Source organism: Cupressus sempervirens, chromosome 3, assembly GCF_028749045.1.
Source record: "Cupressus sempervirens isolate cs-2001-9-10 chromosome 3, ASM2874904v1, whole genome shotgun sequence".
Classification (NCBI taxonomy): Eukaryota; Viridiplantae; Streptophyta; class Pinopsida; order Cupressales; family Cupressaceae; genus Cupressus; species Cupressus sempervirens.
Window position 1 is genome coordinate 681,863,947 of NC_143120.1, and position 23,888 is coordinate 681,887,834.

Below are 23,888 nucleotides of genomic sequence, written 5' to 3' on the forward strand. Positions count from 1 at the left end.
AGTCTTTCCATTATCTTTCTTATTCTTTAACTACATGATCTTTTAGTTTGAAGTGGACTGTAGTTGTATTGCTAACTAAGAGTTACAATTGTGTGTTTTTGCTTGAAATGAGTTTAAAGTAATTTTTTTAATTTTAAATATGTTATAGTAGATACTTGTTGGCATTTCTATCTTTATATAGTGTATTATAAAATTCTTCTAGCTAAATAGCCATATACAGAGAGATCCCATTTGTGATTACCTCAAAAAATTTAAACCTTACTAGATGTCTTTCTCTACTCCATACCTCATCCTTTCCAATTTGAGAACCTTACTAGATGATTGTCTCTATTCCATACCTCATCCTTACCAATTTGAGAATGTATAAGAGTAAATAAAAATGCTCAGCCATCAGATCAGCATAAATCAATGTAACATTATCTTATTTAGAGGTTGTGACATCCATTATCTTACAAATCTAAAGAGCTACAATTATTTTCATATTGTTAAAGCTAACCACATAAACATCATATACTAAAACATGATTTCCACATTAAAAATGTTGAATAGTCAAAGTTGACTTATTTTTCCAAATTTAATTTCTTCTTTAGTGTGTCTAAGAAATTCATCACTTGCATTAAAATTGAAATTGTTGGACACGGACTTCTTATTTGTCGAGGAAATTTTCGATCAATTGGATCCAGAATTGAAGTATTATTCATCGTGGTTTTACCCTTTGGAGCTACTTGCTGAGGGTTCATGTGTAGATGCTTCGTTCTTTACTAATTGCAATATCTTCTGCTTCTAAAAGTAATAAAACGAGAGACAAAAGGTGATCAAAAGAGATATTTTAACCCAAACAATTACTTATCTCTTATGAGATTCTCAGATTCGTAAGCTAATCGAATTCCCACTCTATTTGGAATAGTAACATCATTCAATTTAAGGAAAAAGAAAGAAAAAACTAAACATCAAAAAAGCTCAAAGCAGTCAAGAAGCCAAGCTTATTCGATTTATATAATGCAGCAGTTAAAACCTACAAAGCACTAAATACTCTCTTAGAAAATCTCCAACACGCAAGAAACCTACACACACTAATTGCTGAAACTAGAGTTTCATCATCTCTGCAACTTTCTTCCAAGCAGGGCGAGAAGATATATCTTCCCACCACGCTTTCACATGCATTCTGGATGTTATAACTTCTCCCTGCCCAGCTAGATTCACAAGGGCGTGGATAGATGATAAATGTTGAAGATCTGCCAAACTGAAAAAAGACCCAGCTAAGTAGTTGCTCTTTGAAAGCCTTTCTTCATAAATGTCCAGCACACTACTCAACTTGTTAAGGTTGCTGTCCACTATTGCTTGATCTGTCTTTCCTCCAATCATGGGGACGATCAGGATCTGAAACACAACTGCAGAGCAGGGAGCAGCAAATGATTGTGATTCCACATAAGACCATTGCTCTACCATGGCTTGCTCTCCTATTGTGCTTCCCAATAGATTGGTGCCCTGTCCATGGTACTTCTTGGCTAAATATCTGATAATGGCTCTTGACTCTGTCCAAAAGAAATTGGTGTATGTCAGTAAATGTTTAAGGTTACTTCCATTATTTGTAACTTAAAAACTTACCTCCATTCTTTATCAAGATGGTAGACATTTCTTTAAGACTTAAAACATTATATATTAAAGTTTGATTTCTGTGTTAAAAAAATCAAATAGATAAAATTGACTTACTTTTTCAAATTTAATATTTATCTTGTTTAAGAATGGCCCGTTTCTTAATTAAGATTTCATGATTGTAGTTTCATTTATGATGATTTTATTTATATAGCACATCTAATTTCAATAAATAAGCTCTACCAAACAAGTTAATGTAATTGATTAAATAAATTAAATCTATATTTGAACTTGTGTGAACAGTCTAGTGGAATAGTTAAATCTAGTACAATTGGCTTTACCGAATAAGGTGAGATCTCCATCTTGAATGGCAGGAACTTGTCCAAATGGCTGCAACAGCATCAAAAGATCTGTTAAAATAGCAGAGTAAAATCCAGTAGGAGCAATCCTTCGCCAATTTATTGAATTTTCTAGTTTTCAAGACATCCTTTTTATTTTAAAAATATATTAAACAAGGAGACCCACATAACGCGCAATCATTATAATTACCAACTTAATATTATTTACTAATCAATTTACTATTATATGTTAGAACACTTAAGCAGTAACGGATAGAATGGACAAATTACAACCTAAAAAGTACTGTTCTTAATTAGCTACACAAATTTTGTCATAAACCAAATTTGATACTTGTGAGAGATTCTATATGAAGATTGTTAAGCTCATTAGGCGAAATATGAAGGGAAAAAATTAAAGTAAGTCATCTTTCACTGTTAATATTCTTAACCCTAAACATAAAGTCTTGGAATGCGATGTTCAGATATCCAATTGTAAATTGATTTGGATATAAGTTAAAATTAGAACCCCATTTTTCATCAGAGCTTCTGTGAAATGATATTACAAGAAAGAAATCAAAACAAAATGCCTACAAATCATAGAAGACAATACTTCAAGTCTATTATAGGTCAAGGATACCATTTAAGAGATAGATTGTAGATGTGGTATCTCTCATCTGCAAGCCTATCACAAATCATATGAGAAATACTTTTAATCAAAGATAGGATTGAAGAAATAAATTACAAAGAGTTGTACCTCTAATATGCTGCGAAATATTAGTTTCAACCACAATATCAAACAAAACATCCAAAAATCACATCAGAAAAAACCTCTAATCTATTTTATTAGATACGATCGTATCCCGATAATAAGTATAGAAGATGGCAGAGCAATACCTGAATTGGAGGTAAAACAATATATAAAAACTCAAAACTCAAAATGGAACTTGTAGCCTAAAGGGAAATTAATTACTTTTACTTACATTGAAAGACAGAAAAGAAGGTTGCTTGTGAGCGCCCTTGGAGAGTTCTACCATGACAAATTCATACTCAACATCCTTCTCATTTAGACAAGCACGAACCATTCCAGTTGCAGTGGATAAATGATCACCATGTACTTTGATTATAGCCATTGCAGTTGTTGAATATGTGACCCAGCACTAGAAGATGATAACAATTACGTTTTAGTAACTACAGGAGCTCAGTGAACAATTTATATAGCTAAGCATTATGATCTTTGACAAATTACTCTCGCTCTATTAATACATATAAATCATTAATGAATGATATCGTTGACTTACACTAATGAAGTGCATCTAATTACATTTCATTGCGTTTGGCTCAAGCAAAAGGATTTGAAATAAACAAAAAGACTGATACGTCATGGCTGGCGCCAGAAAGGATTTCTAAATGATTATAGACGATTTCTAAACGGTTACAGACAAAAAAAACTCGAAATAAATTAAAATACTATTGTGTCATACCTTACGTAAGAAGGGATTCTAGCAAACTTGGTCAATGAGTTGAGTAGGCCTGGCTCCTTCAAGCATTTAGACTTTAGACTGCCTTCAGCTCATTGGGTTATGATTAGTATTAATTATTAATATGATGGTTATATATATATATATATATATATATATAATTTAAAATCTATTATTAAATGTTAATATTCTAAGAGATAGAACAGACATAACTACTGAAGCAGAAAATCAAACTAATATCTCTAATCTATTTCAGGAGAAAATCAAACTAAGATTTCTAATCTATTTCATTTAGGGAAAAGGAAGTTCAGGTTTCTATTTGGAATGTTAGGGGCTTAAAGGTCCCTAACAAACAATGTCTTCTAAAGTGTAATTTAAAATTATTGAACTCTGAAGTACTCTTAATTCAAGAAATAAAGTTAAGAGCAGAAGAAATTTAAAAAATAAAGCAAAAATTTAGGCATGTAGAAAATCAAAAGCATCAAGGTTGTTATTGCTTCTAAGGGACTAGTTTTTGTTTGGGACCCTAGGAAGGTAAAATTTGAATGTACAATAAAAGAAACCAATTGAATGGGGGGATGGATCAAAAGCAATAATAGTAAGTCATCTTTGTTTTTCATTTTTTAATCAATATTAATGGTTGGATCAACACATCTAGATAATAAGAAGTTTGGAGAACTATAAAGAGCTTCTTAATATCACACATTGAGTAGAATTGCATAATGGGGGGACCTTAATGTAATAATAAACTTGAATGAGAAAAAAGGAGTTGTACAATAGACCTCCTAGTCTATGATAGAGTTTAATGATTAGATATCGTGAAAAATTAAATTGATATTAATACAAGCAATGGGGTGTATATTTGGAATAACAAACCATGTATAGGAACGGATACATTTATGAAAGATTAGATAGATTCTTATTTGATAGAAACCCAACTTCATTTAATTATAGTATTTTGGCATCTTTAGTTGCCCTATCTGGATCTGATCACTTCCCAATAACCCTAGAAATTATAGAAGAAGAAAAACCAACAAGAAGTCTCTTCAAATTTGAAAATCCATGGTTCTTAGACAACAATTTTGTGTCCCATTTGGACAAATGGATGACTAAAGAATCATTTGAAGGTTAAAAAATATACAGTTTTGTTTCCAAACTTCAATATCTCAATGTCAAGATTCAAAATTGAAATAAAAATCACTTTAAAAACATCTTAGAAGAGAAAGAGGAAGTAGGAAATGATATTCGGGAACTAAATGAAGACATTATAAAAAATGGAATGGGAAACAATAAACAGAAAGAGTTGTTAAATTAGCAAGAAGATTCTTACTAAAGAAGAAATATTTTGGAGACAAATATCCAAAGAAGGCTGGCTTACATATGGCAATAGGAATACCAAGTTTTTTCAAAACAACGCTAAACAGAAGAGGAATATTAACAAAATGTCTAGTATCAAAAATAACCAAGGTATTCTTCTTGAAGGCCCCAAAGAGATTGCCCAATAAGAAATTTTCTTCATTCATAATACACTTAATAATTGGGAATCATTGGACCTTGGTTCACAACAGAAACTTCTCAAAGGCATCCCCAAAATAATCTATATAGATGAGAACAAGATGTTAACCAAAAGATTTTCCTTAAAAGAAATAAAAAATACATTGTTCAAATGCAACATAATAAGGCTCCTGACCCAAATGGATTTTAGGAAAAATTATCCCAATAATGTTGGCACTTTTTAGGACAAAAATTGTAGGAAGGAATTGAAAATATAAGAAAATCAATAAAAATTCTCAAAGAGATTAATAATACCTTCATCACCCTCATCCATAAGAAAATAGAAAGTGAATCTTTCATTGATTTTAGACCAATAGCTCTATGCAACACAATGTACAAAATCCTACCTAAGGCTCTAGCCAACAGCCTCAAACTAATCCTCATAAACCTAATTTATGAAGAACAAATTGGGTTTTTTCTTAGAAGGTCCATCTTCTATAGATTCATCACTATCGAGGAACTCATTCATTTGAACCTTAAAAATAAGGATCCAAACATGATTATAAAACTTGATATTCAAAAAGCTTATGACAAAGTGGATTGACACTTCCTCTGTTGGATTCTCCAAACTATGGATAAAATTTATCTTCAATTGCACCTCTATCCTAAGTTTCAATTCTTCTAAATTCTTCCCCCAAAATATTCTTTTCTATATCTAGGGATCTAAGGCAAGTAGGTCCAATACTTCCTTCTCTCTTTGTTAATATGTAAAAAATATTTTGGTAGGATAGTCACCCATTACCACTAGAATGGCTTAATATCAAATATTAGGTTGATGGAAGGGGTATCCAAAATAACTCGTCAATAATTTACTCATGATACACTCTTGTGGCCAAATGCACATCTGTAGAAGCTAGAAGAGATAAAGAAAATTTTTAACTATACATAGAAGCCTCAAGACAACAAGTTAACTCATAAAAATATGAGATTTTCTTCTTAAATACTAGACCTCAAATAGAATATGATATTTGCAACATTTTCGGATAAAAGGAATTTTTTCCTAGAAATATCTTGGTATTGTCATAGAAAAATATAATAGATCTTACAAAGCATGGGATCCTCTCATCACAAGGTTTGATAACAAAGTAGAAAATTGGAAAGAAAAATAGCTCTCAAATGTAGGCAGTGTTATAATGAACAAATATATACTTTTGGCCTTTCAAACTTACCAAGTGTCTTGTTTACTCTCTTAACCAAAGAAAATAAAATCCATTAAAAGCAAGTTGAAAAACTTCCTTTCCCAATGTGTCTCAAACAAAAAGAAAATGATTTTAATAGGTTGTAATAAATTTTCTAAACTCTTAGGAAATAGGATTCTTTATATAAAAGGGTTAAAATGGAAAAATATGGCCATAAGAGTCAAAATTGTATGGGTGATGAATAAAGACCCCAGCACTAAATGGGAAAATATATTATATCGTGAATACTTAACCCCAAATGATAATTTTAGTATTTTTAGAACCACTAACCCACCTAAAAGTTCTAATGTATGGAATCCCATTTTAGATATTAGAGATATCATTTGTTATAAACTTTCATAAGACATTGGCTCTAGTAATAATGCATTGTTCTGGGATGAATTTTGGGGAGGATATTCTCCTCTTTATGAATTAATTTCCACTTGTATAAGTATTTTTATGTTTAATACATGGTGAGAACTCTAAAAAGTTGAGTTCCTAGAAGGGGATCCATCCCTAAATGGAAATAAAAATCTTTGGACAATGCCCTACTTTCTCTACAAGAAAAAGATGATATTTCATTCATTAATAGAGATGACTCCTAGTTTGGTTAGGATCTAAAATATGATCTTATAATATCAAGGAAGAATACCAAGAATTGGTCAATGAGTAGTAATAGCATCATTCAGGTCTCCCCCTCCGTCTATATTGGTAAAAGGTTTTTCTACCAAAAGTTGGTATGTTTACTTAGACAATATTATAGAAATGTATTTTAACTTTTAAATGGTTCAAAAAGTATGGATTCAAAGGCCCCTATCAATGCACCCTTTTTGAATCCTAAGAAGATACAATGAATCACATCTTCCTCTCTTGCCCATTTTCTCAAAAATGTTATGAGGTAGCTTCTAAATAAGTTACATTATCACAAAAAAAATCCTAATAACTTATTATCCTTATTTAAAAGATGGCCTAAGGAGGATTTGGCAAAAGGAAACCTCCCAAACCCTAAAATAGATTATGAATACCTCATAGCTTATAAAGAATTCTTTGATGATCTATGGGAGTACTACAACAATTATGGTCTTATTAGAAAGTAATGTAAGGAAACTTGCAAAAATATAATTGTTTTCACATAGCATATATTTAATAGATCTGAAACAAATAAGAACTTAAAATCCATATGACAGAGAAAAGACAACATACCCCAAAAATTGTAACATGAGATATACCCTAGAGAACCCTCATTGAGGGAAAAACCCAACCTCCAAAATCATCCATCATCATGTGTTATTCGAAAAAAATACCATTGCAATACAATTATAAAAGCCTTCAAATCCACAACCACAACCAAAAAATCCATGTGGATAATCATGAATCAACACTTAACATGCCAGGCTTACAACCTTCACAAATGCTACCTTGGCTGAGTAAAAGTACAAAGTTGTGTCACCTTTCAGGTTGACTTATCAAAATGACTAAATTTGAGTACTTCTATCTTAAAAACATTTTTTTAAAACATATGATCTTGATAAAATGTGTTTAGCTAAGTCATATATGGTCTCACACTTTTCCAATTGGAAATGTCTATTAAATGCATGTTTTATACTAGTTAGTATCCAATTACTAAAAATATATAATTATTTGAAAAAATTGACGTTTCAATAACTCTTACTAATTATTATGATATTTTTTTAATAACATATAAACACCATTTTATAGAGCTCAAAATTAAGATTATTCTCATATAGAGTTCATAGTGTTTTAATTAGATATAGTATATTGTAATTTAAAAAAATTATAAGTACGTATTTTAAAACTCGAGAAGTTGTCAATTTTGAGAAAGAAAAAATATTAAATAATATAAAAATAAAATAAAAATTATATGACATTCTAGAGGAGAGAGTCCTCTTCCAGAATCTATAATTTTTCTTTTGGTTGGAATAGATTTATTTCAAAAAATTTGGTGGGAGATGAAAACAATCGATTTGAATAAGTTGAAATTTGAATTGTTATAAAAGAGAAAATATAGATCTAAAGCCCATTTTTATTTTTTATTTTTCTAGCTACATATGTTATCGATAATATAATCTAAGATCAAAGGTAAATAAGTTTATTTCCATATAATTTTGTAGTGGAAACTAGACCCCTAATTTCCAGGGTTTTTTAGCAACTAAAATTTATCTTTAAAAAATAAAAATATATATAATTTCTTATTTGAAATAATTATTAAAAATTATAATCCTAAAATTTATCCATTTCTACACATTTCATTAGTTTACTTCATTTTAAACATTTTATGTCATTGAATGTGAACAGCTATAATTTTGTTAGCCTTTATCTTTGTAAAAGGGTGACACTGGTTTGTGCTTTTACTTGGCTAACTTGTCAAGCCTTTTCTTGCTTGACTTTCTTTTTTTCTTTTTTCCTTTTTGTCCTTTTTTTCTTTCTCATACAAAAACTACCCTCTTGGTTTCTTATATAGTAGCAAGTCCCAAAAAACCACCAAGTGGTATTACATAAACCATGTGCTACCAAATCCAAGTATTGACCCACATTTAATATTGGACATTTAATTATTTTTCACAATATTAAATAATTACATCAAGTATTATCACAATTCTACAATACAAAGTTCATCAAGTATATCCCATGGGAATATCTCCATGTTTTACATATATCTAGGTGCTCCTAGGTACAATGTTATATAATAAAATAAAATAAAAAAATATAACAATATTATGCAATGTGTGCAACACCCATTATATCAAAAATCTCTGACCTTTTATATACATTTCAAAGGTCCATTATGTAGCTACATATATGAATAAGGATAGAATCCCTCCTAGTACATCCATCATCATGTAAGTACACTACATGCTTCATCTTGGTACCCACAACAATTTCAAATTATCAAGCATCTCAAACATGAATGTTCCCACCTCCTATTATGTCACTACCATTGGACATACATAGAAGCTATCCAAAGACAAAGACACCCAAGCTATCACATATGAATATCATAAAATTATATACCAACTGAAATGACAAGAAAAAATACATGATCCAAAGGTAATCACATATAGTCATAGTTTTCAAAATTCATAGATGAAATAGCACCCACAACAAGTGCCAACCAATCCAATTATCCATACCTCCAAATGTATATCAAGTGAATTTCACATCATCAACATATCCAATTTGAGACCTGCAATCATAAGCCTCAAGAAAAACAGTTGCCACATATACACAAAGAACCTTCCACTGCAAAAGATAATGTCAAATTTGTAACCAATCCACTCACAACATCTCATAGAAGTGAATCCATGTAGTATCAAGGACATCCACAATACATAAACCAATAAGATGTAAGAACAACTATCATAACAAGTTTCTAATGCTCTCTGAACTTCTCCACAACCAACAAAGGAAAGAGATAACAGAGTAACCATGACATCTCTCACATGATATGCATGAACACAAAAGAGTGATCACAAACTCTAACCAATCCCAAATCTAATATAATTGAAATCTAACATCTGGGAAGATAAACAAAACCAAGGAGAAACCATGCAAATCATAACCTGTATAATGTCCTTCTACACACACTTCTAGATGTAAATTGTGTCAAGTAATATCTCCTCCATAAAACCCCAACCAAGAAGCCACAACAACATCCATATTATATCATATAACCAAGCACAGATGTAAGCCTTTCACAAGAAGATAAAACTCATAAACCATTCCTAAACCAAGGAATAACCATTCGTAATTCAAGGAATATTCCCAATATAGAACATCTCTCAAACTCAGCTAACATAAAAATATATGCACAAGGAGATAACCAGCTAAACCATCTCTCAAATGAACCCTCCATAACTAACTCTTGTACCATAGCTCAAGGTCTATGTCAATGAAAGACAAGCATAAGCATAATGCATCTAAGAGGGAAAATGGGCTATACCTCTCAAGTAGAAAACCACCAAGTAGACCTGTTGAGTTGTCATTTTGCATGATGCTTAATGACAGAAATCCTTTCGAACTCCTCTATTGAAAAGTCAATCTTGGGTATCAACTCCAAGGTTCTGGGGGATCTTGTGACCTACAAGAATCCACTCAATTGAAGATAAATGTGAGTGTTCATGAGGAGGCCTTTGCTAGTTTGGATGACTTCAGATAAAATGTAGAATTTGTTTGCTACTTCAAAATAGTAAACACACAAAAGAACTATATTTTTGTATTTTTATGTTTTTCAATGAATGCAATCTAACAATGCAACTAATATGAATTCCTAATTTAAAAAAGGGGTTACTAAAAAAAATAACAAAGATAGGGTGACAAGAAGTTTAAGAAAATAACTTGAAAAGTAAATCCTAATGGACATAAACCATGGAGACAACATGTCTACGAGTTAAGCTTTTGAAAAGATTGGTGGATAACCAATGAAAGTAGGAGCAGTGCTTCCTTAATTCCACTAATGCAATTGTTGATGGGAATTTAACAAACGTAAGATGTTTCACTTTTCATCAAATCACAAGGCTATGAAAAGTGCCTCATGCAAGAAAAAATGTTAAGAAGGAACAAAATGGGTGATCTATTCTCGAACTAGATACGTTAGCAAAATTTGTAAAACTGTAGCAAAAACCAAAAAAAAAAATTGCACAACCAAAAATAATGCAATAAAATTTTGGCTCAATTAAATTCCATAAACATACATCCAAAAAATATAACACACTTAGGCAAGAATCACTACACTCCAAATGTGAGCACCAAAAGCATATATTATTACAAAATTATGGTGGCTTTGATTACATATTACAATCTAGAATTTATAAGAAATCTTCTCCTCAATTGGTTTTGAGAGTGAGAGATATCTTTATGAAATCATATGCTTCTAAACTAATAAAAAAAATCTAATTATGTACAAACTGACTCTAATTGGTGCTTAATAGGACTCCATCCATTTTATATCATTAATTGGATGCATGAGCCTTTACATGTCTTAAAACAAAGAAAACATGAGAAAATAAGAAGAAGAAAGCCTTCAGTTGATGTCAGAGTGTCTGGAGTACCAAAAATAGAACTTCCATCTTTACTAGACATCTGTTAGAGTTAAACTAATGTCAGAATGTGTTTCCAATGCATGGAAAGCTCTAATTTTTGAACTAGCAGTTAATTGTCAGTGCACCTCTGACTTCTTCAAAATCTTCCAAAACACTTTTCAAAAAGCACACTAGCACACCTGATGCATCTATGCACCTGGCACACCTCGAAGGAAAAAATGCAAAATTCCACAAAGTATCAAAATTAAAATTCTAGACTCTGGGTTTTGTTTTCTCTTATACTAGAGCTATGTCTAGATATTTTCCCTTGAATTTTTCAATTATCTCAGTGACTTTAGCCACATCCAATAAATATAAGGCATTATATTTATCCTTTACTTTCTTCTTGTAATTATCCACTTCTATATAGGTTTTCACAAAATCCCTATGTTTTGTATCAAGCTATAATAAAGCTTCTTTTGTTTTGAAAGCCTACTGGATATCTTCATCATTAGAAACTTCATCAAAAGTTTTCCAAAATATCTGAACTACTACCTCTACTTGTATTAGTTTTTCCTGTGCATCATCTTCAAAATGTCCAAATAGGCATCACTATAATGTTTCTTATCTTCCAAAATTTGCTCTTGGGCTTGGTCCTTGAGCCTATGAATCTCTGCATTTAATGACTCCATTACTTTATTTCCATCTGCAATCTTCTCAATCCAATCATCTATTAAATCTAGTTCCTCCACTATATATACATCCATGAGCATCCAATACCTCTGGCTTTTGATTGTCAGTAATGCTTGTAAATCTTTACCCCAGGTATGCACTTCATCCATTAAACCAAAATCTTGATTCAAAATTGCTACTAACTTATCCACATTCTCCTACATAACATGTAATAATTTAAGATTTCCCTAAATAATTAGCATGCATTTTCCTCAAATCTTTCCTACCATTGTTGACAGGAATTCAAAAATGGGTCCAATTGCACTGCACCTCTATCTCTTCTCTGAATTGTTGCATTTAGAGTTTCTTCTGGGTTAGTGGGATCCAAGGGGCTAACAACATCTCTCAAATATCCTTTTAGGATTTCATTCTATCACCAAAGTGTTATCAATTCTACCCCATCCTATTCTAGGCACTTGAACAGCTCCCTCATGCCCATGGTAACCATTAGCTTTGTAGTTTCCAAGGTTGGCTTTCCAAGCATGACCTCCTAGATCTAATAATCCCTTGGAGTCAATTCTTCAACATTTTATTTTGGAGGAGGGATAGCTACGTAAGCAAAAAGGTCCTAATTTTGATCACTCATGAAAAAGGCTAGTTCTCACACATCCTTTGGAGGTGAATAAAGCTTCCTTAAAACTTATATTAATTTCATTCTATCCTCCACCTCAGTAGTGAATTGTTGCTTCTTGTTTCTAATCACTTGTTTTCTAAGCCACCTTGGCATATGTTGCATTGGAGATTTATCTTTAGAGGATAAAGGATGTTGCTTGGCTATACTCTTCCCCTTATCACTCCTTTCTAGAGTCTTCCTTTGTGAGAGGTTTGTGTCGGTAGTCTCTGTATCTATGGAGCCTACAGTTCTCACCTCTATATCTTGAGAAGTTTGTTAAGGTTATTCACCTATCTATCCCTCTTCTAACACTTCATTAGCATATACTTTTTGTGGCTCTTCTTCATGTTCTTCCTAGACCTATTCAACTTTTATACCTGGAGGAAGAGGGGTAGTTGATCCCTTATCTACACAAAATGTGACTTGCAACTAGGATTCTGAAACTATCTCAAGTCCTTGTGATTTAGGGGGCATCTGATTCCAATCCTCCTATTGAGGTTGATTGTTTGGTGTGTCTCTAATCTTGTCCCCGACCAACTCAGTACTCGAGGCATAAAGTCAAAATCTAACATCTAAAAGACATTAGTGCCCTCCACATCTTACTCATCTATCCACTATTGCATTTCATCCTCTAATGTAGTGGTATGTATGGGTTCATCGGGGATAGATGGCAACATAACCTCAGAGCTTCTCCTTCATTCCTACTCTATGGCTCTAGCTAGCCGAGTCCTTTGACTCAAAGGTAGATCATCCTCTTCATCCTCATCACCCTCTTTTAGTTTTTGTGGGGGAGGCTTGCTCTACTTGTTTAGGTAGGGAAACCTCTTGTATCTTAATTTCTACTTCTATTTGGCCTTGTGCAACTGGTGTCACTTGAGGATCACCTTGGGCTTGTGTGGCTTCTATATTCTCCAGCCCTTGTATGTTTACCTCTTCTTTCTCTAGAGGTGCCAAAATTTCTCCCCATTCTAATTCAGCTTGTTGCAAAGAATTCCTCTTCCTCTTTCCCTTTTATTTACCCTTTTGAGATCGATAATAACCAATCGACCTATCAAGTTGTTGCATCATTTTTGACCTTACTAGCGACTGAGCTATAAATGTAGGGATAGTGACCTTTTCCCCTCTAACTTTAGCTAGATGGGCTTGCACATGGAAGATCACTATCTCAAGAATTGGATCAAGTTTGAATGGTTTCTTGATCCAATCCTGCATCAATTTGATTATGTGCCTTGCCCTATGATTAATGTTTGATTTTTCTTCTCTATCAATCTCGGCATTCATAATAGGCCTTTCACCAATTATATCCTTGTTGAATAAAGGATCAAGCAACTCTTACATGTCTTCTTGTGAAATCTTCAATGAAATCTTTATCTTCAAAGCCTTCTCTGCCAAATACAAAGACATCCTAAAATAATCCCTGATACGGACATCATAGTCATTTTTCACAATCATCCAATGATCTTCAATGGCTTCTTCATGTTGAAATTTTTTGCTTGTTAAGTACTACACTTTCCTAATATTGTCAAAATATGACTGCGGAGAATTATACTCTTCTAATGGATACTGATCCCATTCACATTCAAAAGAGGGCATATCTTGCCTCCGATCTACCTGAAAAGGTCCTATAGTCATAGGCCAGGTCCAACATATTTTATGTTACTTTCTAACTCTATCATAGGTAGACAAGAGTTGTTGGGAAATCTCTAGGAGAATCAATCTATCACTGGGATACCTAGGGAGCTTCGTAGGGTTAAAAGTTGTACCCACTACCCTTAAATATGTAAACATTTGAAACTTGATATAGCAAGCCCCAACTAATGATATATGTGCGGCTACCTCCTCTGATATTCTTTTTTCATAATCTCCTTCTATAAACTAAATTATGGAAAATATGAAAGCACCGTTCACAACTCTATATTATTTACTCTTCTCTGAAATCCTTTTCTTCACCAACTGAGCATGTACAATATATGGCCATGCATTGGCATCCTACATACCACCCCTCTTGTAAAGTCCCAAATAATTTGTGGCTCTCGTGGCTAACAAGTACACCAAGTATGATGTCATGTAGAATTTTTTGTTATTCTTTCCTACCACCAACTATTCACCCAAATTCTAACTAAGAGTAGAAGCCCAATCCAGTGGCATCTCAGCTTTCTTTATTGTCTCAACAAAATGCACCATTAAAATGTTCAAGTGTCTGGTTGCTGGCAAACCCATAACCCTACTCAAGAGTATAATTGAGTATCCAATTTCTTTCATATCCTCTTTTCATGTCTACTTTGCTAGTTTTCTTTTCCAAAGGAGTCTTCTCTATAAGGTATAAGGACTTGATAATCTTAGAAGCTTCATCAATGTGTTCCTGGTACCATCTCTCTACTTGCTCATAGGTTAACTGAATGAATTGATCTACCCTTGGGAGATGGAACACTTTCTCAATGTTCTTCTGTCAGAGATCAAGAACGATCTCTCTTGTTATGCTCTTGACTACCCTCTCTTTAGGAACAAAATGTTCTTCAAGTGTCATGATAAGTTCTAAAAACTACACTAACACCAAGTGTGATGCTGCATTAATGAGCCCTAATAGGATTAGTGCAGAGACCATTTGGGACCTCTTAGTTATTTTGTTTCATATCTTTAAGAATTCTCCCAAATTTGTATGTCCCAAATCTGTATCTTGAACCTCTGAGTTATCATCCTAAAACTGTGATTTTGTCAAAACACCCTGGAACTTGAACACTACTAGTTTTGGTGTCATTTTCTCACCAAGGGAGGATAAGGAAGATGGCACCAAATCTATAAAAAGAGCATGTCCATTAAACTAGAATTGAAGAATAAATCAACGATGCACTAAAACTAATACGAGAAAAACCCAAAAACCAAGATTGCTCGAAAACCATCTAAAACCTAGTTTTAACCTATAATGCACAAATAAAATCTTTATTTTTTAAAGACTTTCTAGAAATGGTTGTGCAATAGTGCACCTAATCAAGTATGCTACTATGCACCCATTTGCATTCTTATGTTTACTTTTTCACAAAGTTTTAGCACCAAATTGGGTGCGCATCAACGCACCCAGGCAAGTGCACTGATGTGCACCCAATTTAGGGTGAATTCTTTAGGTTTCTTAAATTTTTTCAAAAAAAATTTATGTTTGACACAAAAAGGTGTGCATCAGCACACCTATTGAGGTGTGCTAATGCACACCTTTTGAGTTAACATTTCACTTTGTGTGTATTTTGCAAAGATGCGAGAAGCGAGTAGGCAGATGGCACACCTATTTTGGTGCATAGGTGTGGTGTTGGGGAGCACAAATCAAGGAAGATAAAACAACAAGGTAAGGAGGGAGGGGACCCCCCTTTATATAAACTCGAGGTCATTTTGTGCGGTTGTGCATCATTTGATGCACCTATGCCATGTTTCGAAGGATTTGGGTGCATTAAGCACACCAAGTAGCTATGCCTGGTGTGCTATTACATATTTTATATTTATTCCTTGTTAGAACTCTAATTTTTGATAACTTGGCTTCCCAATCAGGACCTAGACATGAACTAGGGCATTGGGTAAGACCTTAAAAGAGACTTGGAGCCCAGACTAGGGCTCTAAAAAGCCAAAAAATAAAGTAGGGGATCCCCATTCCTAATTGGAAATGGGGCGTGCATTTTGGAACCACAATAAATAGCCCTAGCAAAAGGAAGAAATGACAAAATCATTTCTTCATCGAAAAAAATTCCTCCATCATGTGTCAAACACTAACTGCATCATGAATATTCCAAGAGTATTTCAAGTCTCTTTGCAATCAAAACCTTAGAATCTCAAGCTCTAGGTTCAATGTGTGCTCCGTGTATTAATTTCCTTCATCATCTCAAAATTTCGTCTATCAAAATTTGTTGACAACTCAGAAAGAATCTTCCACCCCCATCTGGCTCATTCATTAGGAATCTTCACGAAAGCTATTTGTCAATATTTTGTCTGCCAGATGAGAGAATCAGTTGTGAGGGCTCTTGGCAGGTTGTTACTTTTTAATTTGAAGTCCTAGGTATTCTTGTGAATACTTGCTCCATGTAGCTCATAATTTTTCCATTTGATTCTTCAATGAAGCAATGTTTTGGTATTGGATAGCTTTTTATAAGTGCATATCCATTTATCAGTTTACCCCTTTTAGACCTTTTAGAATCCTTTAGTCTTAACATCATTCTTTTTCTTTTTTCTTTTTTTTTTTCTGTATCCTGACCACACTTAGACTATATGGCCAAGACATCAGTGTCATTTCTTGGATTCAATCTTTTGTGAACATCCCTTGTGTTCCTCTTTTAAGAACTTTTAGAAACTCTCATGCCAAATAATGATCTTAGCAATTCCTTCAAGAAGACCCTTCTGTTTGAACCAATGGGATTTGGATTGTCCCTTGTTGTCTTCAACCTTGGTTTGACAACACCTAGGATAATCAATCATTAAATTTTTTAAGTGTCAAGAACTTCTTGATGCATGATGCTCCTGCATTACACACCTCAATTAATGGAATAACAGCTATTTTTACTATTTTTCTATGCATGATGCCACCTACACACCTCAATTAATGGAATAACAGCTATTTTTATTACTTTTTCTATGCATGATGCCACCTACACACCTCAATTAATGGAATAACAACTATTTTTATTATTTTCTATTTATGCCACCCATGCACCTTGAAAATAGAGATTCCTCTTTTCTCCACTTTTCCTATTTTCTATTTTTAATTATTTTCCTTCCATTTTCGTCACTTTCTCTCTCCTCCACAAATTTTTTTTTTTTTTCCCTTTTTTTTTTTCCCTCTCTTTTTTTTTTTCTAATAATTTAATTTTCCCATGCAAGATGCTCCTGCATCAGACTCCCTTGGTAGATAGAAAAGTGTGCCCCACACTTTGATGTCAAAAGAAAGATATAGAACCATCTTCATCTTCACTAAAGGCTTCCACATTTTTATTTTTTTTCCTGATGCATGATGCTCCTGCATCCGACTCCCGTGGTAGGAAAATTTTGTGAATATGGATTCACAAAATGAAGTAGCCACTGTTGACATATTTTTTTTTCTCTTCCTCCAACCCATAGCTGGAACAAGTATCCGATGCTGAAATTTCTCCTTTGCAATGAACTCTATCCAAGTATAAATCTCATCCTCATTCAATCTTGTTGAATTAATCACACCTGTAATAAATCCAGCAACACCATACCAATCTTCCTTTGCATACCATACATCATGAACAAGATCCTCATGCAAACCATCATTAATATCTTTTGAACTCATATCAAAGACAACATCCCATAATTCATAAGAATTTACCTGTTTGACATCTTCATCTTTGCTTGCCTCTTTTATGTCATCAACAATGCATGTAACTACTCCACTTGCTTGATCTCCAAGTAAGGCACTATACTTCTCCTCCATTGTTGCAATCTTCAAATCATCTTGATCTACTTTAGGTTCGTAAGTCTTGTCATCTTTATGCTCTTCCTCGTCTCGTTCATCTTCTTCAACTTTAGGTTCACAAATGATTTCCTCTTCATCTGCTTGCTCTTCCACTGGATCATCTTCCTTTTCCACATCCAAGGAATTATCAACATCTCTTTTCTGGTGACATGCTCTTTGTTTCCGCAACTCAGCTTCTAATTCATTCACTTGCTTCTGCAAATCAACTAGCAATGATTGTTGATTTCTTGCTCTAAATTTCTCAAGTCGAGGAATCCTCAGAATCCATCCAATCACAAAAGTCATCTTCGTCTGTCTCTTCTCCATAATCAAGTCTTCAGAAGACAAATCTTGTCCAAAACAAGAACCTCGTGCAAACTGCCTCACAGTCGGCACTCTGTCTACACAATCAAGAACTTCTTCACAAACATCACCCAACTCAAGGTCCTGGTGCAAACTGCCTCACGTTCGGTCATCTGTCCGCACGCTCAGGAACTCCTGCTCTGGTACCACTGATGACGGGCCACACCACCCGTACCAACTCACAACCAAAAATGCAATAATATGGAGACAAGAGAGATGACAAAAATGCTTCACAAAACTTCCATTAATACTTGAAATTCATTAGAAGAGATTACATTTGAAGAGCTTACAATTCAAGAACTTACACTTGAAGAGCTTCTATTTCTCCAACTTCCTTTAGAAGAGCTTCCATTCCTTGAACTTCATTACAAATGATAATAGGCCTTTCTTAAATAGGCACTTACCACCCAAGGCATGATTTATCCACAACATTCTAGAATCTCCACAACCTTCTACAATATCTACAACCTTCTAGAATTTCCACCTAAATACAACTAAGCACCACTATGTGGCCCTATTAGAAAATTACATTTCTTTTGTGGATCACAACAAATATTAAATGCATGATGCCACCTACACACCTCAATTAATGGAATAACAGCTATTTTTATTATTTTTCTATGCATGATGCCACCTACACACCTCAATTAATGGAATAACAGCTATTTTTATTACTTTTTCTATGCATGATGCCACCTACACACCTCAATTAATGGAATAACAACTATTTTTATTATTTTCTATTTATGCCACCCATGCACCTTTAAAATAGAGATTCCTCTTTTCTCCACTTTTCCTATTTTCTATTTTTAATTATTTTCCTTCCATTTTCGTCACTTTCTCTCTCCTCCACAAATTTTTTTTTTTTTTTCCCTTTTTTATTTTCCCTCTCTCTTTTTTTTTCTAATAATTTAATTTTCCCATGCAAGATGCTCCTGCATCACTTCTTGATCTGTAATTCTAAATTCAAGACTGAAAGTCCCCTATTACTGCAAGTAACATTCATTCCTTAGTTGGTATAAGACACAAAATCATCAAAAAGTTTTTACAAAGAAATACCTCTTCTTGAAATTAGAACCAAAAGATTAGTTAGTAAGATATGTCAAGATAATAATACCTTCAATGCACCTACCCCCTATATTGACGCAACTTTGAAAAAAAACATATGGCTGAAAGCAAACATGCAGCTGAAAAGAAACACACTCTCTTTTTTTCCTTTTTTCCTTTCTTTCTTTTTTTTTTTTTTTTTGGAGGGGTGGGTGGTGGAGGGGGGTTTTCTAGGCTTCAAATTAATGTTTCAAAACTTGCCCATTGACTGGCAATGAAACTAATTCCCCCTGTAAGGTACTTAACCTAAAAGTATTTTCTTTGAGGATTTTCACAATCTAAGAGGGACCAATTGGCAAGAGTTAAAACTTAGTGTGGTTGCCCAACTTTTCCTTCACCTTATCCCAAAGTAAAACAAGGTTAGATATTCTAAAGGATTTTATCTTGGCCCTCTTGTTAAACCACCTCTTGATGATAGCTTGATGTTTAGTTGTGTGCTCCAAAGCAACTATACATTTTTCATCCATCTCCAAAAGATTCATCAATCTGATTTGTACTCTGTCAGCATCTCCAACATACCCACTCATGAATTTCAAAATAGGAATCCCAAGATTAAGTGGTTATACTAGCTTTTTTCCATTAAAAAGAAAATATGAGGATGTTCCCAAAGCATTCTTGACCCTTACTCGATCTATCCATAGAGCATATTTGAGTTGTGTGTGCCAAACTTTAGGATTTTCCTTTAATAAGCATCTTATTATTGTGATCAAGTTCTTGTTTTTAGATTCAACTACCCCATTTCCTTGTGGGTAATATTTTGAAGAGACTTGATAATAACTTGATTTTCCAATGCCCATTAAGTTAAGATTACTGATGTGAAAGTTGATCCATTATCACACACTAGGGAGAATAGCATCCCAAATCTAGTAACAATGTGCTCTTCCAAGAAGTGCGTTACCACCTTGGCTATGCAATTTCTGAATGTCTCTGCTTCTTCCCGTCACACACAATAAGTGGTAGCTATGAGAATAAAAGTGTGTCTAGTTGACAATGGTGGATTCATTGGACCAATAAAATCTAGCCCCCACTTTGCAAAGGGCATATCTCAAACATTCGTTGTAATGGCATCGTAGGATGTATTTTTCTGTTAGCACTAGTTTGACAAATATGACAAGTGTGTACATGATCAAAAGTGTCTTTGAATATTGTGGGTCAAAATAACTTGATCTTAAAATCATATGAGTAGTTGCTTCTGCTAAACCATGCCCTATACCATACTTATCGTGACATTTTTCCAAAACTTCTTTTACTTCCTCTCACCCCAAGCACTTCTGGTAGATTCCTCCATAATTCCTTTTCTATAACTTTCTATCATGCAACATGTAGGATTCACACTTCATTTTGAGTCCCCTACACTGTGAAATATTCATCTAATTGGGATACTGATTTTGTAAAAGATAGTAAACAATATCCTGGTACTAGACATCTATCACCACACCCTAATGAATATCAACTTGATGTACTACCATCTTCTTTTGATCTTCCATATCTATTTCATTGTCAAATTTGAACTTCTTTTCATCCTCAATTTGGTTATCCGCTATCATCTTCTATAATCCTTGACCCCTAACTAACCTCATGGGTTGGATCTCTAAATCAAATTCTTGAACGATTGCCATCCATTTCCCTTGTCTTTGACCAAGTTCATTTTGCATCAATAATGTGTTGACCGTTGGATTAGGTATAATCACATATACCTTGCTTCTCAATATATAGTGGCAGAATTTCTTTACCACCTTAATTAAAGAAAAAGGTTATTTATTAAGGTTGGAATAATTTAACTTGGCATTTTTTAGAGGGCAACTCATGAAGGCTATGGGTCTTTCATCTTCCTTTTCCTTCTTCTGTGTTATAATCCTAGCACACAAATATTCTGAAGCAAAAGAATATATTTTGAAAGGTAGCTCATAGTCAAGACTTAATAGTACTGGGGCCATAGAAATGGCCACTTTGATATCCTCAAATGATTTCTTAATCTCTAGAACCCATTCTATTTTAGTTCCTTTTTGATTAAATCATTAAGGGGATGAACTATCTTTGCAAACCCGCTTATGAATTTTTGCACAAAATTTATCTTCCCAAAGAAAGACTTGAGTTCTTTTTTACTATGAGGAGGCGATAACTCTAGAATAGCCTCAATTCTATCAGGATCAATAGAGATTCCATCTATGGAGATGATGTGGACTAGGAGCTTTCCTTTAGTTACCCCAAATGAACATTTCTTGGGATTGAGAGATATACCATATTTATCACATCTATTGAATTCTTGTCTTAGATCAGCTATGTGAGTGCTTCAATCCTTTGAAAAGATAGTTAGTTCATCCATGTAGATAATTATACACTTTTTTATTAACCCCTTAAAAGCATCCTCCATGGCTCGTTGAAATGTAGCCCCTACGTTAATCAATTCAAAAAGCATTCTTCTATAACAAAAAGTTCCCCATTTGATCGTAAAGGTCATCTTTAGCCTATCCTCTTCATCAAAAATTGCTTGATTATATCCTAAATATCCATCCAAGAAAGACATCATCTTTGATCCATTTAAAATTTGCAAAGCCTCATCTAGTGAGGGTAAAGGATAATTATCCTTTTGAGATGCAAGGTTCAAGTTATGAAAATCCATGCAAAGATGAATCTCGCTAGTCTTTTTCCATATAGGAATCAAATTAGCCACCCAAGTGGAATGGAAGATGGGCAAGATGATCTTGGCATCAAGTAACTTCTTAACTTCTTTCATTATTAGCAGTTCAATGATAGGATTAATGGGTCTTTGCCTTTGACAAAAAGGTTTGGCATCTGGTTTGAGTGGAATATCATGCATAATAATCTCAAGATCATATGTCTTTAGCTCTTCGTAGCTCCAAGTAATAACATCCTTATACTCTGTAAGTAATTTGAGCATGTCCTCCCTCTCCTGTGCATTACACGCTTTTCCTATCCTTACCATCCTTGGATCTTCATTAGTACCTAAGTTGTATGAGTCACATTCCTTGATCCCCTTTTCTAGAGCCATTCTATTATTAAGTATTGACTCATGAAAATCAAAAATGCATTCTAATTCAACCATTCCCTTAGGAATAGTGTTGGTTTTCAAATTTAGGATCCCATCTTCATCTTCAAGTTCATCATCTTTAGGTTTTTCATTTAGACTATCATCAATCTCTTGCCCTTTAAAATGGTTGTTGCATACGATAAATTTGGGAATATGTCGATCATCCTAAAAGACTTGGAAGTTTGTAATATTGTCTAGAATAGATGGAGCAGCAACCAATTCGACTAAAAATCTTTTCAATTTCATTATCTCGACTAGTTGTAATGCACTTGCTAAGATAGCAAGAGCATCTACTACCATATATTTCCTTCTTGGAATAGACTTTATGTTCAAAGCTTCAAAATCATCCATTACATCCCCCACTCTTTTCCTGTAAGCAAGCAACCTCTTATTATTCAAGAATTTAATGATTTGACTTGTCATTTAACCAACTAAGAATCTCCCTCGACTATGAGACTGTGATTCCTTTCTCGAGTGTGAAAAGAAGTCCTAGATCAATGTTTCATATTCTACAACATTATTAGTACATTTAAATTTTAATTGATATGTTGTAGAGAAAGACTTACCTTTTGGGTTGATCAAATCACTACTTGTGTTGGCTCCCAATTTGCATTTGGAACCATCAAAGTGAAGTGTTCAAATTGGATCTTCCTTGGGCTTTCTAACTTTATGCTTATTTGTTGTTAGCCTCTCTTTCAGTTGGACCTGGAAGGATTGTCTCTTAGGTACCCATTATAGTCTCTCATGAGATGGACTTAGTGATTTTCCATTGTTATTCCTTGATACGAGAGTGTATGTTTTTCTTTTTTTGTCCTAAATTTCCCCTATCAACTCTTTAATTTCATCAACATTGGGTTTAAGATGGATGACTATTAAAATCCACCATTGACCTTTTATGTGGCATCTTCTCTTTGAATTTTGATCATTCCTGGTGGAGGGGAAGACAAACCTTCACCATCTAAAGAGGTATCACTATATGACAGATTTAGATCTTCAATTGCTCCTTCAACATTTCCCATAGATTTAGATACATTTATAAGACTTTGATTTTCTATGGGTTCATCCTTTGGGATGTCACTACCTTTTATTTCCATCATCTATATCAATACCTTAGCAATTACTTCTTGGCACAACAAGCATTTGAATTCTTAATGGCTAACTTTATGTAATCATCAAAATTGTGGGAGAAGTAGGATACTAGGGTCAGTTTCTTCTCCTAAACATTATAAATTAGCCACCATGTTATCTATGAATTATGTCATGATCTCATCCCTTAGGATTAGAACCTTGGATTTTTCATCTCGATCATCTAATGTTTTGGTTGAAGTTGTATCAAATGCCACCACTTTGTAAGAACCCAAATCCGATTGTAAGAATGTCATCTCA

The 23,888-nt window shown here is 33.6% G+C and overlaps 1 protein-coding gene across 1 annotated transcript; it reads right to left on the minus strand.

The window, feature by feature from the left end:
- Positions 1–1,086: 1,086 nt before the first annotated feature.
- Positions 1,087–3,064, minus strand: LOC149568565 (glutathione S-transferase F9-like). The gene is made up of 3 exons (XM_089817579.1): positions 2,915–3,064; positions 1,938–1,986; positions 1,087–1,535 (listed from the first exon to the last, which is right to left on the minus strand). The coding sequence occupies exons 1-3, from the start codon at positions 3,062–3,064 to the stop codon at positions 1,087–1,089; spliced, it is 648 nt and encodes a 215-aa protein (XP_089673705.1).
- Between the last annotated feature and the right edge of the window lie 20,824 nt (positions 3,065–23,888).